The 17985-nt window shown below is 40.8% G+C and overlaps 2 protein-coding genes and 1 long non-coding RNA gene across 3 annotated transcripts in view; 2 read left to right on the plus strand and 1 right to left on the minus strand.

Annotated features, from left to right (window-relative positions):
• Positions 1 to 6979: 6979 nt before the first annotated feature.
• The window catches only part of arsia (arylsulfatase family, member Ia), a 28782-nt gene continuing 17776 nt past the window's right edge, over positions 6980 to 17985 (plus strand). The window contains exons 1-2 of the mRNA XM_034598231.1: positions 6980 to 7291; positions 8114 to 9357. Of these exons, the coding sequence (XP_034454122.1) occupies positions 7005 to 7291; positions 8114 to 9357 (1531 nt within the window). The 5' untranslated portion in view covers positions 6980 to 7004. The remainder of the gene's footprint in view (positions 7292 to 8113; positions 9358 to 17985) is intronic.
• On the minus strand, positions 12276 to 12827 carry LOC117769362. Its single transcript, XR_004615199.1, has 3 exons — positions 12682 to 12827; positions 12628 to 12633; positions 12276 to 12597 (listed from the first exon to the last, which is right to left on the minus strand). It is a non-coding gene; the product is annotated as an uncharacterized LOC117769362 (long non-coding RNA).
• Positions 13621 to 16344, plus strand: LOC117769361. Its single transcript, XM_034598232.1, has 4 exons — positions 13621 to 14158; positions 15328 to 15645; positions 15751 to 16008; positions 16103 to 16344. The coding sequence occupies exons 1-4, from the start codon at positions 14110 to 14112 to the stop codon at positions 16327 to 16329; spliced, it is 852 nt and encodes a 283-aa protein (XP_034454123.1). The 5' UTR covers positions 13621 to 14109; the 3' UTR covers positions 16330 to 16344.

Below are 17985 nucleotides of genomic sequence, written 5' to 3' on the forward strand. Positions count from 1 at the left end.
CCTTTGCCGCTGCAATGCACTATGGGAACTGTAGTATTCCGGTGGTGCAACGAGGCGGCAACCACCCATACAACCACCCCATCAGGCCTGGCGCCAGGATGAAGTGGTTGACTCTCTGTTTTTCCTTCGTCTTATTGTCATTTGCCCCTGAAATTATAGCAGCCTGCAAAGGCACAGGTGAAGTGGATAGAATATAGATGTAAAATTAATACAGTTGTGGATTTCTCTGGGTTTTAATGTTGTAAACATTATTGATTATGTCCGAACACAAGTCAACAAAATATATAACAAAGGTCTTGTCATTTTTAAACAATTTAATGAAGAATTGGTCCAGTAAAGCACTATCCTGTCACATTGGCCATAGGATTATATTGATCCATTCGTAACAACCAACAAAGACTCCTTTCCCCTTTCATCACTTTATTTTATCTTGTTTTTAACGGTAACTTTCAGATGATATTTTCTATGTTTCTGCTCAGTTGCACATCCTGTCACAGGAAGGAAATCGAACATATGTGCATAGACAGGTTACTCCCTTCAGCCAGTCAAGGCTTGTAGGATTTGGATCAGTCCTGTCGGTAAGATCAACTGACAAATTAGTGATCTGATCTGTCTACCTCAAGGTTGCTTCTTCAGGACTTTCTGGTTTCAAGGTTTTTATGGTTTCTGGCAGTTCTCCATTACTCAGAACGAATGACACCCTCTTGTTTTGGGGAAAATTCTAAACTCTAAAAAGCAACTGATCGGATGGCCCCTTGTGAAAATAGTTTAAATGAGAATGTCTGGGCCTGTTCCGCCTCATTACCCCCATTTCACCAAGGAGGTTATGTTTTCACCCCTGTCCATTGGTTTGTTTTTTTGTTTGCCGGCAGGTTTAAGCAAAAACTACTGGACCTAAACTTAACTTCCCTTTTTATTTCTTGAAAATAAACTTATTTTCAGTTGGAACTCGTGTGGTTTTCACTCCTTTGTCCAGTCTTGAGCCGGATTGTTTTCTTCCTCAGTCCAAGCTCACACAATTTAAATGGAAACTCTTGTCCTCCACTGCATAGAGGAGTGGATATAGATAATACATACAGATGGATGGATTAAAAGATATTAAAATTGAGTCATCATATTTTGACAGTGTTTGTAGTCTGTCCTTTTTAAAGATGCTTCAAGCTAAATTAAATTGTGGCACATGGTTTCTATAGTGAGTAAAGCAAACCCAGATGTGATGATTTTGGGCCGGCACTAAAAGGTGAGAAATTAATAGCGAGAGCCTACACAGACCACTGACTCATACTGAACACCACTATTATCCGGTAAGTCTCAAAATAAACCACCTTTTCTTGTCCCTTCTGGCTACCGTTTTAACCTTCTCTCTTGTGGCTATTGGTTTCTGGACTCAGCTCTAGCCTTTACATCTCATCACGTTGGATAAACATCCACCAACCACAGAGCCGGACGATCCACAAAGTATCCAATCAAAGGGACCACTTCTCAGAAGCTGCCAGGAAGGTCAGCCTCCCGTCAATCACAGTTATTTGCACACCGCCTTCTTTTCGTCTGGTTGATTTGGGAGGAAGGTGAAGGTGTCTGGGCTCAACAGGCTGCCAGGGAGTAGATGTGAGGGAGTTGCTGGTGAGACCTTGGGTCACACAAGAGGAGAGTATTGGGTAAGAGGAGGGTCAGCAGGAGCGGAATGGCTGAAAGAGCCCCATTCATCAGGCAAAACCAGGAAAGCAGTGTGTATCCAAACTCGACGTCAGTGCTCGTGGGTCTTACCAAGCTTGATTTTACATGAATACACACACACACACACACACACACACACAGTCGTGTCTCCATGACTTCAGAGGGTATTACAGTGACTTAATTGATTTCCTGGAGACTTCTAACCTTGTTGAACCCAAACCCTTACCATAATCTTAACCTAACCTAACCTAACCTTAACCTTCACCTTGGCCTTGAGCCTAACCTTAACCTAGCCTAGCCTAGCCTAGCCTAACCTGTCCTTACCTGACCTAATCTAACCTAACCTAAACTAACCCTAACCTTTGCCAAAACCTTAACCTAACATTAAAACATTTCTTCATCGGAGAGTTTAATGGGGACTTGCTTTTTGTTCCCATATGGAAGACAAGTCACCATAACACACACACACACACACACACACACACACACACACACACACACACACACACACACACACACACACACACACACACACACACACACACACAATCAGATTAGCCTACAGAGCTGGTTATGAGGCTGACACAGCTTCCCTATATCAGAGTTGATGAACAGACCACCAAGGTTTTGTGGGTTTAAAATATTTTTTAAAATAGGAAATGTCCTATTCTCTCAGCTCACTTCTCCTCTAAACAAGGATTTTACAGAGAGAAAAACAAAGTGAAGCAGCAAAGGAGAGGGCTGACTGTACATCCTTGAGAAAAAAATAAGTATTTCTCTTGGCTTTGATGACATGTTATATTACATAGTAACATTGACGGGGATATTTGTACAGGTTACCCTTGTAAATGGTAGTCTGTTTCACAGGAAATAAATCTACTTCACCTTCCACACATTTAGCTGCTCACATCTGCGATCACTCTGCAGGTAATTATCCTCAGCTGCAGCATCTGAGATTTGTTATTGCTGAGGTCAGTTTAATGTATCACTACCCATCAGTGCTGCCAAGTCGGTGCAGTTGTAAAACCATTTTGGGTAAAACCCTTTAAGAAGTATTAATATCTCATTATTTGAATGAATTAGTAAATATCCTCACAAATAAATCATGACATTAAAGTGGGCTGATTGGTGTACATAAATGATTCTATGTAAATGGTTCTTTAATTAGAAAGTATAGTTGTGGAGATGTCAAACTCACCTACACACAGGGCCCCATGATGATAACTCATTGAGTCCCATGCAGATGTTCATCCAGGTGGCTTTGCTGGAGAGTTGTAATGAAGTGTTAGTTGGGCCTGGCCTTCCTGCCCAGGTGCTACTGCAGCTCCACACGAGCCAGATCAAACATAGAGTCCCGGGCCGAGGCCAGTACTGGAGTCCGAGACTGTCGCCTCACCTGTGAGGTCCCAGCTGATACCACAGGATGTGTGAACAACAGTGCTGCCACGAAGGCTACATCCTTACTAATGCATTTTAGTAAGTGAAACGATCACCGTCCCTCAGCTCTGTAATAATCCACATCCATGCGAGCACACCAGAAAATGCATATCATGTGACCATTCATGTACACTGGGCATGTGCGTGCCAGTGTAAACAGGAAGCGGAACGTCTTGTCTGCAGTTCTATGTATGAGAAACAACAATGGTGAAAAGTAAACCAGTATAGGTTTAGTATAACAACGATGAGGTGGAAGTGTCAGCGACAGTCAGCATTAGCAACTTTTTGCCTTCACGCTGGTAGTCGAGTCATGGGAGGAAGCAATCAGGTGACTGCGTCATCGTTTACAAATGTCACAGTTTTTGCCCGTCCATACTGCAACGCAGCCCTGGAGTATTCAAACTAACGGACCAACAGCGTTTTATGTTCTCAGTTTTAGGAGCTTACAATCTCTGCAGTAATGTGGACGACAGTAGGTCCTATGGCTATTGTTTTGGGGTAAAATCATCAATTTTAAAAAACATAAAATTAGGGCACAAGAAAAGTTACATTGACAAAACATCTTTTTAGCATTCATATTGAAGCTGAAGCAAGAGAGAAAACGAGAGCTTGCCATCAAATGACCCCTGATCTGATGAACTGACGTTGAAAGGATGATAACATGTTGAACAAAGGTACTTTTGTTCATAGCAGAGGGGCGACAAGCTGTTATTGCAGTAAAGGTTTTGGCTCGGGGTCGTAACACAGGAAGAAAGAAAACCTCCCTCCAGTCTTTCTCAGATTAGAAAATTGGGGTAAGAGGGGGAGTAATGTGCAGCTTTACTGGCAGGGCGGCATTGATTAGAAAGGGGTTAGTGTTCTAGGCGAAGGGGAGCAGCCGTATTCAGTAACAGCACCTCTTCCTTTAGCCAAAGCCAACATCTGGTGCCAACCAACACAGAGCAGCAGCGGCGGCGGCGGCACCCGGAGTCTCTGCTTCCTTTTCAACTCATAATTGCATTTCATGGTTTCTCAGGAGGAACCAGGCTGGAGAGAGATGTAAAAATGAGAAGCTGTTGTCAGCGTGAAAATCTGTGTTTCTATGTGTTTGTTCGGAGTCTATGAGAGAAGAAGAGGTGGGAAGTCAACACAATGTTTCAATAAAGCTGCTACTACCTTTGTATCTTCATGAATGAGCCTCTCTAGTATAAAGGGATTCACTTGAAATGTGTTTTTATACGTCCGCTTTTAATTAGGCAGTGGAAAAAAAAGGAAGCGCAGTTAAATTTTCCATGTCCCACGACACTGCAGACACACTCTGGAAGAAATTGGATAAATCAGGAGGCTAATGAACAAACAACGAACACACCACAGATGTTCCCAGCACAAATACACATGACTCTGAGACGTTCCCTGAGTAGGTTCACTTCAAAGCTGATACCCCCGATAAGGAAAAATGGTCTGAAAGCATTCGTCACTGAAACATTTACATTCGGGGGAGGCAGGAGAGAGTGATCAAAGAGGTGAAAAGATGAAAAGAGCAGTGGAGTAAGAGTCTGAGAATGTGAACTGTAACCAGGCCTTCATTTCCACTCAATCACGTCTGAGTCAACAGCAACTCACGGGCCGTGATTCATTAAAGCCCAGTAACTTACTTTAACTCTAGATATGTCATGACCATTGACAGCTGCTGTTTATGAGGACGCTCATGAGTTAGTACGTCGTTTATTTTATCCTAGCTTATTTTTGACATTTAGCAGCAGCCCAACCTAAGTTACGACAAACAAGTGAAACTGAAAATATCCTCCAGGAACCAAGGACAGTGTTTGTTCAATATTTGGGGTCAAAGATAGCAAAAATACTTTCGTCAAACCATTTCTCATTGGTCAATTTATAAACACGAGTATGTGGTCACATGCTAAGGTTGATGTGTGTGTGTGTGTGTGTGTACTTGTGTGAGTCGATATGCACCAGTATGTGTGTGAGTGTTTGTATATGGTGTTGTGAGTTGCACCTCTGACCAACAGAAAACAGATGAGTCCCTTACCCTAAGTGTGGCTTAACCGAAACCTTAACCTAGCCCTAAACCTAACCGTAACCTGATTTACATTATGTTGACTTGGATTTCTGTGTTTTTTCCTCATGAACACCGTCAGCTTCTCCATCGAGGAAAACCATAAAAATATAAATAAACAGGAGGGTGTAAAACTTCAGGTGCACCTCAGTCTTTTTTTCCCTTCTCTCTCTTTCCTGCCTTGACCTGGCTTAAACTCAGAAACTTTGCTCCATAGATGCCTCTCCTGCTGCTGGGCAAACATCCCCGGCTGCAGCTTCACGCTCTTTACGGGAGGCTCGTTCCTCCTCTGGCTGCTCGGCGACCTCCATGCCCACAAGTCCCAGTGTCAACAGTTTCAAGGTGTGGTGTTTTACCTCCAACAAATCTAATTTTTGTGTTTCACCCCAATGACCTTGAGCTATTCAACAGTTAATAAAGTGAAAAGCATTCTGACATATTCAAGAATAAATAAACAGCACATGAAAATATTAGATTCTCTTACACAATCAAAACAGTCTTAATATACATTTTTATAATTTTATTAATCAAAAATGCATTGAGTACAACAGTTTGTTGTTATATATCATAGAAATGGAAATGCCAGACTGTTTTTTTTTCGTTTTCTCAATTTGACAGACTCCATGATGCTGTGGTGGCCGACATTCCTCATATTGTTATCAAAAAAATCTTGTCTCTTTTGGGCACGTTCACCAAACATCTTTGAGTTTTCTCTGCCGCTGAACAGCAGCCTGCAACCGGTGATCGGTGCAGGTTCAGCGTGTGGGGAAAATGCGTCTCTTGGCCGAATCACAACATTAATTCAAGGAACCATTGTCCTGATGGAGTATCGTGGACCCTTAACTGTTGTTATGTCCTCCTTTGCAATTGAGAAAGATTTCAATCATCAATGCCCTTTATGTTCACTACCTTCCACAATGAGACCTTCACTGATTCGACAGACGAGATGCTGTGGAGTTGTGGCTGTGCAGTCCAGCTGCTTTCTGGTGACCCTTCCGATGATTTGTAATGTGGCTCTTTGACGCCCGGTCGGAGATATAATCAGAACCTGGGAAGTCTGCTCCGTCTCTCTCCTCAGGTCTGCAATACTCATAAAACATCAGGGAAAATAATATAGTGTATGTGAGTGCATTGGGGTGGAGCGGGGAACAGTGACTGTGATTGTGTGAGGCCCCACAGCTGCCGACGGTCATATCTCCCCCACACGCTGTGGTTTTTCTGAGTAGGGGTATTTCTGTAGAGCCTCTGTCATTCACAGCTAAACCAGGTCAATGCTATCAAGTGGTTTGCAAAGGTAGCATTGGGCTTCACTGAAATCAAATGACTGTGATGTGAATGAAGAGGAGGGTGCATGATGTAATCCTGTTAAAAGCTGCCTTTACACTGAATGGAGGAAAAAATTAAATTTGCAATAGAACCACATTCATCACTTATAGGATTTTGTAGAACATTATCCAGTTTTAGTTTTATATAAAATATTGGCGTCTACCTAGGTGAGATGTGAACTAACCATTAACACCTGGATGTACTAGAAACATTTCTGTGTTTTTGGGTGGTGGTGGGGGGCTGATGTTATTTCAGTGAGGCAGCAAGGCAAATGGGCGGGGTTAATGGGGCCACAAGTGAAATGCTTTCCAAGGAGGCTGAAACCGTTTGGAGAGTCAGCACGCACTGATGTGTAGTGCTCTGTAGTAGGGTTTAGAGAGGAAAGAGGATATTTTTCATCCTGAGCCCCGCACACTGATGATTTTATGATTTTGATCCTTAGTACAAACTGCTTTGACTGATACAAAGTGTCACAGAAACCATGGCAACGACAGCTCTGACGGGTTTCTCCATGATGAGCCTGCTCAGCCTCGGGTACCTGACCTGGGACCTGATGAGTCCAAACCAGGTGGAGAACGAGGCCGACCAAACCTTTGGAGAAAGCTCTCCATCCATGCCGCAGCCTCCTCACATCATTTTCATCATGACAGACGATCAAGGGTTCAATGACATTGGCTACCACGGCTCTGACATCAGGACACCGGCGCTGGATAAACTGGCTGCGGACGGAGTGAAGCTGGAGAATTATTACATCCAACCCATCTGCACCCCGTCCCGAAGTCAGCTCATCACCGGCAGGTAAAGTCTAAAGTTTTTGCAAACTTGTTTGCACATTTTTGTTATTGTGTTAAACCATTTATATTATTATTATTATACATATCATATATATCATTATAAATACATGTACATTACATTTGTAAGCTATTCAGATGAATAAGGGATGTGCAGAGCCCAAAACTATACAGAATAAAGTACGTATTCTAATATAGATAGAGGTGGGATGTCGTTATTTATGTACCCGACAGTAAAATTAAATAACAATAAATTAATTACACAAACCTAGGCTTGTCTTTTGGACTGTACCCCGTTTCTGAAAAACTAGTTTTATTTGAGGAAACATGTAAATGAATTTACCTTTGAAACCTATTTACCTAAAAATGTAAAGGAATCTCAAAGTTATATTCATGAACTTTTCATTTCAGACAAACTATTCCACTGAAATATGCCATGAAATTCTGTTGACTGAAAAAGAAGAATCCCTTTAACTAATCTGAAAATAAGATCTGAGGATTATATGATAGTTCTGACTCAATATTTCTCATACATTCAGTCCTTGATTACATAAGGAGGTTACTTGCACAGCCTATTGTTTAATTCTTCTAAAATAAAAGAGAGAAATGCTCTAAACTATATGTTAAATCAGATTTACAAAAAAACTAAATTTCCAGCGTTTGTCAGTTTGTTGCCAACAACGATGATGTCAAGTCTAGGCAAGATGGAAACAGCCCACCCACCCATATTCTGTCATCTCCTTTCCTCTCCTACCCTCTTACTCACTTAACTATCTGTCAGACTCAATTATTGATAACACATTCGTCCTTCTGACTTAATCATTAACAGGTACCAAATTCACACTGGCCTGCAGCACTCCATTATCCGACCCCGCCAGCCCAACTGCTTGCCCTTCGACCAGGTCACCCTCCCCCAGAGGCTGCAGGAGCTTGGCTACTCCACGCACATGGTTGGCAAGTGGCACTTGGGCTTTTACAAGAAGGAGTGTTTGCCCACTCGCCGTGGCTTCGACACCTACTTTGGCTCCTTAACGGGCAGTGTCAACTACTACACCTACGACTCCTGTGACGGCCCCGGGCTGTGTGGCTTTGACCTCCACGAGGGGGAGTCGGTTGCTTGGGGCCAGCAGGGAAAATACTCCACGCATTTGTACACGCAGAGAGTCCGCAAGCTCCTGGCAACCCATGATCCTGAGTCCCAGCCGCTGTTCATCTTCCTCTCTTTTCAAGCTGTTCACACACCCCTGCAGTCTCCTCGGGAGTACATCTACCCTTACCGTGGGCTGGGAAACGTGGCACGCAGGAAGTATGCTGCTATGGTCTCAGTTGTAGATGAGGCCGTTCGTAATATAACATACGCTCTCCGCAAGTACGGTTACTACCAGAACAGTGTCATCATCTTCTCTACTGACAACGGTGGCCAGCCTTTATCTGGTGGCAGCAACTGGCCGCTCAGAGGACGTAAAGGCACCTACTGGGAGGGTGGCATCCGGGGTCTGGGGTTTGTTCACAGTCCTTTGCTGAGGAGGAAGAGGAGGGTGAGTAAAGCCTTGGTGCACATTACTGACTGGTACCCAACACTGGTGGGACTAGCAGGTGGGAATGAATCATTGACTGAGGGGCTGGATGGGTATAATGTTTGGGAAGCCATCAGTGAGGGTAAAGAGTCACCCAGAATGGAGATCCTCCACAACATTGACCCTCTGTACAACCATGCACGCAGTGGCTCCCTGCAGAAAGGATACGGGATTTGGAATACAGCCATTCAGGCTTCCATACGAGCTGGAGACTGGAAACTCCTGACAGGGGACCCTGGTTATGGAGACTGGACCCCAGTACAAATTCTTCCAGGTTTTCCCAATGCCTGGTGGAACCTCGAGCGCCACACACAGCCCCGCAAATCAGTGTGGCTTTTCAACATCTCTGGAGACCCCTACGAACGTTTTGACCTTTCTGAGCAGAGGCCAGATGTTGTCAAGCAGCTTTTAGCCAGGCTGGTGTACTACAATCGTACTGCGGTGCCAGTGAGGTATCCAAAGGAGGACCCACGGGCTGACCCCCATATGAATGGAGGTGCCTGGGTCCCCTGGGTGGGAGATGAGGAGGAGGACAGCTGGGACAGCGTTTACCAGAGGAAGAACAAGGATTGGAAAACAAAGCTTAAACTGTCCAAAAGCAGGTCGTTTTTCAAGAGACTCAACACTAGGATCATGTCCAACAGGATATAGAGAGGACATAAGTGAACAAGATTCAGGGGAGACACTGAAAGACAACGTATATACTGTATATATCGAGGATGTTTTGAACCATGCAAGAGTTGTAGATCTAGTATCTTCAGTTTCTCAAGAAGAACTAATTATCCAGTGAAAGTATTGGTTATTCAACTAGTTTGTATCCATTGTATGAAATGAAAATGAAAATTACAAGCAGAAAAATGTGAGCTGGTTCCAGTATGTAAGAAAATGTGTTCTATTACCCTGACAGGAGACTGTCCTCCCATTAATGACAGACATATAGGATAGGCTTGTTTTAAAACAGAATGGCTGTATTTGATAAGGACGACAAAGTGTCAACAAGAAATCATATGCAACTACTTGTACCTATGACATTATTTATATAGATGACAACTACCTCTATGTCAATGTGAAATTATTGCACGCTTTGTTTCTTGAATTCAAACTCGTTCTCAGCTTCTTCTATTTATTAACACATTAAGAAATAAAAGAATAGAAATTCGAATTTTTTTTTTTACTTATAAGGAACACATCATCTAAATAAATAGAATAACAAGTCTCATTCTGTGGCAGAGTTGGTTATGTGATGGAAATCTGGAAATACAAGAGGCTGGAAACACCAAAGTTATCCACGTGTATTTTAATAGGGGCTTTCTGCAGAAAGGATCAACACAGAGAGTCACAAGGATCTCAGAGTGAAGATGGAGGACACTCAAATACAAGCATCTTATATAGGAGAACTAAGGGCTGTCTCTCTGAACCAGTTCAGACTGGTTCTGTAGACGCAGGAGAGAGAGGAATCTAAACACAAACAACTGATTTACATGTGTTTCCTAAGGAGATAAGCAGACATACATTCCATTCTTTGGAGGGTAAATAAGTGGCAAAAGGGTCTGGCAGTTTTCAGGTCATAAACAGTTCAGACCATAAAACAGCTCAGGTCATAAAAGTCTTTAGACAGGGCTGCAAAAGTGACTCTTCAACTATAAAATAGGTTTCAACCACACTTAGTTAATTTTTCCAGTACAGTTATTTTATGTCATAACTGTTGCATTGTGTCTCTTGCAGTGGGTGTGATTTCACTTCAAGTGTTTTGGGGCAGAGGAAGAAGTAAACAAAAGAAATATCCAAACTGTGTTGGCAGGCGTTGATGTTGAAACATGCCCCCGGTCAAGTGATTTTAGCCAATGCACTCTCGAGATTCAGTTTCATGTGTGTGGTTTCAACAGAGAAGGATAACAGCACGCCACCATAGGCTGTGTTTGCAAGGAGAAGTGAGACGGTTCACCTCATTTCCTGACTCCCCCCACCACCACCCTTTTAGAATTTCCTGTCAGTGTGCAACACAACCGTTCAGCTGCTCATTGAATTATTTGAGTTCACAATTTTAGACAATCTTATTCTGGATGAAAGAGGACTACATGGAGCAAATTCTAACTCTACTTGTGATGTTGGCAGCTGTATCTCATGGTAAGATCGTCATTCAAGAAACAAGATTCAAACTTTAAATAGTGTGTAAAAAATGAATCCTTCATGTTTATTTACATATGCTTTAGAATACATCCGTTCCATCTCTCTTTCCAGTTGCTGAGACAAAATTTAGTGGCATCCAGAACACGTCTATGTACTCTCTTCCTCCTGGAGGATATGTGTCCATCCAAGTAATCGACAATGCAAGCGGCCATCAGGTGTTGTGCAAGAAACAGCTTCCGACTGGGCCCGTGAATGTGTTCACCCTGTGGAAAGAAAAGGTGACTATACATGAAGGCTTTATAAACAGGACCCAGTTCTTCATCAACAACGGGACGTTCGAGATCACAAACGTGGTGAGGAGCGACTCAGGCCAATACATCATAGAGGCGTTTGATTCGAATGGGGTCCTCGTGAGAAAAGTTGAGGTTCAACTGGATGTTCAAGGCAAGTGTTAAAACATTTCATGATCATGTGGGAGTGAAAATATAAAACACAACGCACCACGTTGTGCAATAAAAGAAAGAAGATTACAGATTACAAAAGACAGTAATCATCGTGTTGACAGACAATGAACAGTCTATGTGAACTCAGTGTGTACCTGCTGTTTCTACTACTTCCAACAACTTTGTTTGTAAAAACGTAGTGAAGTAAAAAGTAAAGATATATGTATATATATAATAAATGTTATTTATAAATCACCTTTCATTCAAGAAATGCTGCTCAAAGTGCTTTACATTCAATATAGATCAAAATAAAAACTTGTTAAACTGTTATTCAAATTAGAAGAGAACAGTTTTTAACAAACAAAAGAACATGATAAATTGATATTTAATAGAAAAGAAAATATAAATAAATAAAGTTACATTCAAAAAAATATTTAAAGGCTGAAACAAAAATGTTTTAAGATTTCTATTAAAGACATTCACTGAACTATATAATAGATCTAGTTAAGAAAAGTTCAGATACACAAAAAATGTAATTAATTACGGTAACAAACACCCAACGCTGGCTAAAAAAGGTCAGTAGATTGACGTGTCTCTGACTGTCTGTTCTCGTGTCTCTTCTCTGTAGAGCACAAGTGGCCCTCCATCCTGATTCCGGCCTCTGTTGGGGCGGCTGCTGTGCTCCTACTGATACTGCTTGTGTTGGTTTGCTTCTGTGTGTGCAAGCGGAGGAAGACATCAGTTAAGATACAGCAGGATTGCTTGTGATCAAAAGGTCAATAAGTACTGATGGTGAATCAGTCAATACTGTGATACTTTGGTGAAAACATAATTGTTTTTAATCCTGCTCGAGTGCTAAATACCTTTTGCTTTATGCTCTTCTTTCTGCAGGATCGAGTATATAACTGAGAATAAACATCTTCATTATGAGTTGGACTCACCTGTGGACTTCTATCATCACTGATCTCTAGTCATCAAGAACCAACAGCAAACAGGACTTTAAGGAGCTGGAAAAGACGGGTTTTCTTTCTTTGCTTATACGTTCATGTCATTTTAGTGCGACCGCTCTGTAACCATATTTCTGAGGTCAGAGATCAGAATGAAGTATTTGTTTGTAGTTTTGATCTTTGTCGGTTTACTGTAAACAAAAAAATCAACAATATCTCCAAAGATTGTACTTAAACAAGTTCTACTAAACACTTTTTTTTATACATGTATTCAGTGTCATTTACTTTATTATCCTTCACCCATGTTAACCTCATGAGCAATCACACAAATCTACTATTAGAGTTTTAATTACTGTATTAAGATAAGATAAGCTAAGATAATAATATATATAGTGTAAACAGTGTAAGCAGAATATATAAACTTATGACTGAACGTTGGAAAATTGAACTTATAGGATTTAGTTTCAGCGCTTGTACTGAAAATCATATAAATGAATGACTTGAAAGAGATTAAAGTAAAGCACTTTGTTTCTGTCCCACTGGGATCAGTCCATATTGAAGATGACAAATCATGTAGTGTTGTGGCAACATACGCAGGCTGTGTTTGGATTTCACTCACATTTTGTCATAGTAAAGTATAGTTTACTCTATATTCACTTTCATCTGTAACTTTTTGTTTGGTTTTCAGTGGATGCAAGAAATGAGCATGGTGATGAATGTCTTAGCTCCAGAGACAGTTGTTTCAGAACTATGTCATTTTCTGTGTATATAGTGGGGAGTTAATCATTATAGAACTAAAATGATATCTTAAAACTATTGCATCTACGATTATATCTCTTCTTATGAACTCTGTACAAATACTTCAGGTGTAGGACTGAATGTTTATGAAACTAAAATCGGATCAAATGGAGCAGGCAGACAATAGTGGAATAAAACAGGAGATGTTTGCGGGCAAAGCTGTATCTATGGTAGGTTTTACAGTTTGTCTTAATCTTTAACACTTCACTTCCTCCATATATCTGAGTGCAATGTCATGCAGTCATTTCTTGAAATAGTTTGGTGAAACGCGATTATGACATGTACAGTACTTCTGCTAAAATTCTGGTCTCACGCAAATGTTCAAAGCTGTTGCCTCAGTTTTCTATCTGCACATTTTTACTGTGCATGAAACTGAACAGAAAGCTTCACAAGTCACACACCATCAGATGATCTCTTCAATCCGACTTGAAGATTAATTCAATAATTAGCACATCTAGTCCCAGTGCTCCCATTGTAAATATGGAACTGAAATGACTGGTTCTGGACGCCACTTTAGTTGTGGATGCCACAAAATATGTATGGACTGGTGATAAACCTGAGACTTGACTATATAAACCTGTCTATGTGTGGACAGTGCATTTATATGTATATAAAGACTTTGGACTTTATAAATAAGGCCGTAGACTTCATATACAAGCTGTGGTGCATGCATACATTTTGTGCATGAAAACCAAACATCAAATGACAAGCAAAATGAAACATCCTTAAATTTCTGTCACGTTTAAAAATATCGACCACTGCTTCCTCTTAAATGTACCATCCCAAAAAAGACTTTTCCTCACTTTCTCATCTCAAAGCTGATCACTACCTGGAAACATTTCAGACTGCTCAGCACCCTGCTGTGTGTGTTTGCTGTTTGGTGAAGAAGAGGAGTTTGTCTCAAAGCTGAAGGCTGAACACTGACCAGACATGGAAGCTGTAGTTGGACTGGTGGTGATGCTACTTGCAGTCTCCCATGGTAAGGTTTTTCACTGAGATATTAGTTTTGGAGTTGAATTTGTTTGAATAATACACGATTCAATGATTTCATGAAGACCCAAGATCAGATTCAAAAACATGAACAAGTTTGGATCAAGGATTTTAGGGATCAGTGTCACGTTTGTGGAGGACCGAAACTGCCAAAAGTAAAAAAAGATAAATAAATAAACAACTCAATAGATACATATATAATTGAATGCCTAAATTAATTCCTGAATAAATAAATAAAATATTATTAAAAATATATATGTATGTTTTTGTATTGATACATTTCCACATTTATTTATTTATGTATTTTTAGTTCCAAATTTGTTTATTTATGTATCTATACATTTCTGCATTTTGGTGTGTAAATTAATAAACGAATAAATACATGTAGAAACTAGTACCCTTTACCCTCACCACACTGCATATATTATTTTATTTATTTATGTATTCATTTATATATTTCTACATTAAACTATTTGTGTATGTATTACTCACTTATGAATTACTCAAGTTAAACATTTCTTTCTTTCTCTTTTTACTTTGGCAGGTCTTCGATAGGGGCCCATGGATTTAAAACTGAGAAATACTTTGTTTACTGTATATTTGTTGGTAATTGTAATCGCAAAGAAGGATTTTTAGTTTTAGATTAGTTTTTTACTCAAATAGATTCTTTAAATAAAATAAAATCTGATGTCAATGATTGAAGTCCTACATCCTGTTTGTATTTTGTGATCTACAGTTACAGTAAAACTAAAACATGTTCCTGATTCTTTTTCTTATTAAATAATTTAATGCTGTTTAGGTATTTTATATCTTTTTTTTATCAAATAAAAGTATAGATCTTTATTTTGCTCATTGAACCCCGCCCCCCCCGGACTCATTTGAGTTTGACAAAAGTATTTTCCAACAACGAATTGCTCCACGATGCTCACCCCTCCCTGAGTAAAATAATTATTTGGCTGTTGCATTTTCTATTCAAAATTTTAAATATTCTAGATAATGTGTTTATCACTGTATATGCATTTCTAATTGCAATCTCCTGTGTAACGAGAACGTGACGAGTATTGTTGTGTGAACTGTTTTCTCTGGTCATTTTCGCTCATTTTGTTAAAAATGAAAAGATGTCAATTGTTTACAATTTGTTTTTCAAAAACTCTCCAGGTGTGGAAACCAAATGTGATGTCAGACAGAAGGATCGAGCTCAGTGTTACGGACCTTTGGGAGGAACTGTGGTCCTGCAGCTGATGAATCGGGTGCCAGAAAGATTTACCATTGACAAAAACAGCGAACATATATTGCGCTGGAAAAATAATAAAAATTTTCAGAATATAATTAAAGACAAATACTCCTTTACTTCTCGTGATGGAACGTTTAGGATCAATAACCTGATAAGATCTGACACAGATGAATATACACTTCTCATACATAATTCAAATGGAGTTCTTTTAGAGGTGCGGACTCTACAGTTGTCTATTCAAGGTAAACAACTTTTTATTCTGCAGTGTCTGCCCTGTTCTGTATTAGAAACTGTGACGGACGACCATGACTCAGTCAACATGTCAAACATCATCTTTGTTCCTCCAGCTCCTGTGTCGTCTGTCCGGCTGGTCTCTGAGTGTCTGTCCCAGGGAGAGATGAGGGTGTCCTGCTCCTCTGAGGGAGGGGACAGACCTCAGTACAGCTGGACTCTGGATGGACACACACTGACAGAAGACAAACTCCTCTCTGGAAATCACGAGACTGACAACATCACTCTGAGACAGGACGTCTCTGGAGATCTTACCTGCTCAGTCAAAAACCATGTCAGTCATTTACAGAAGCAGAAGAGTATATCTACCTGTGGTGAGTGAGAGCATGAGGGACAATGGTCAGATGATGCTGGAGATCATGATCATGCCGAACATCAGTTATAGCTCATCTGTTTCTCTCCATACAGGCTTCATCTTCATTAACTGCACTGAATCTGATGAGACACGCATATCACAGTGGGTGTTTGCAGCCAATAACAAACTGTGCGTTGAGCAGACAACAACCCATATGGACATGACTGTGGGTAAGAAGACTGCTGTCACAGTGTCACTTAAACCTTCCATTAGTATCACATCCTCCAATCAAACTGTGACCTCCTCCTTCAGAGATGAGCCCTGGTTCATTAGGATGTGAAATCTGCCTCTGCTGCAGTGGATCCAATCGTTTCATCTTGTTGTCTGTCAATGTGAGTGAAAACTTTGTCAACATGCGATCTTTGTGTCTCTCCACTGAAACAGATCCCTCCGTCATATGTGGAGTGCAAACAGCTGTGGCAGCTCTGTTGTTCATTGGGATCACAGCTCTGTTGTTCATTGGGATCGCCGCCTATTTTGCTTGGAGGAAAAAGAAATCCCAGAGAGCTGAGGGCTCTGCCATGCCACAAGAGAGGGAGTATCCAGAGACCTCTGTTTAGATGGTTGAAAAGAGAAGTTCTGCTCCTGAACCCAAAACTTCCTCAAACCGACATTTTGTTTCGCCTCTCTTGCTGTAATGGCTCATGTTTCTTTGTGGGTGGGAAAATATCTTCTTATCGTGTCGACAGCTGCTCACCACATAAATGTGCAAAGACATTTTTAATGTTTTCAGGGTTTTCAGGTCTGAAAGTCTGTTCATCCTAAATCAGAAAAGGTGTCACTGTGTATAGGGCTTCATATTAGCTGTGCAACTGAGTGTGATGCCATTTGAAAGTGACTGTTTTACATGTCATTTTTACATATTATTGCATTAATTAAAACATTGCAAGCAGCAATGGGTTGAACATTTTGAGGAAGTATGGGAGGAAAAAAGAGGAGGAAGAGGAAAATTAGCATTTGATGATGCATTTTGCTTGAATAGACATTAACAGAATTATTGTACTTAAACCAGGGTTTGAATTCACAATCTTAGACCCTGAAATCCAGTCATGATCTTGATGAGCAACCTGCCAGGGGACATCACTTCACTCACGATGTAACTTGACACTGTGACTGAAGGCAGTCTGCAGGGCTGCTGACTACTGCTACTGTGAAAAAATTCAGTTATCAAGATAAAATGTGTTCATCTAGACAGTCTAGAGATGTCTCTGATTTATTTTCACAAAGTTTTATTCATGAACACAGCCGCCCGGCCCCTAAATAATCATTCCATCATACAGCTGGTTCTACTTCAAGAGGCTTTTCAGAAAGTGTCTCTCTACTGTGTGTGCAAATACAGCATCACAAATCTGGGGCCAGACCTTGAACCAAACGAAAACTGTGATTTCTGTGGATTACGGAATCATTAGTTCTCAATCACGGGCCCCCCTCTATCAGCTCAGGTCCCCTGGCATAGGCCTGCATTGTCTATGTTGTTGCTATTCTCCGGGTTGCCAATGGAGGGCGACATCACATTATGACATGACAAAGGAAGGGAGAGAGAGAGAGAGAGAGAGAGAGAGAGAGAGAGAGCAGAAGATGACATGATAAATTTAACAATTGAGATTCAAAGCTTTAACATTACGTGACTTTTTAGATTAAACAGCTCAGTGTGAAGATACATACTTGAGAACCTTCAGTGTGTATTTCCATGGCAACTGTGGAGGAGAAGTTATAAGTTGAGGTGAACTTGTGCATCTGTTCTAAACCTCCCAGTTTGGAATGGTTTGTTCTCTTGTCCTGTGTTAATGCTCTGGAATTATTCTCTGTCCTTAGTGAGTCCTCCTCACACAGTTCTACAATATTCTGTCACTTTTTATTGTTTGTGTGCAGAGCTTTTTATAAACAGTCGATGATGCAGAGTGAAAGTAGAAATCTCTGTGTTCATCCTGACTAG

Source organism: Hippoglossus hippoglossus, chromosome 10 (assembly GCF_009819705.1).
Source record: "Hippoglossus hippoglossus isolate fHipHip1 chromosome 10, fHipHip1.pri, whole genome shotgun sequence".
NCBI classification, from domain to species: domain Eukaryota; kingdom Metazoa; phylum Chordata; class Actinopteri; order Pleuronectiformes; family Pleuronectidae; genus Hippoglossus; species Hippoglossus hippoglossus.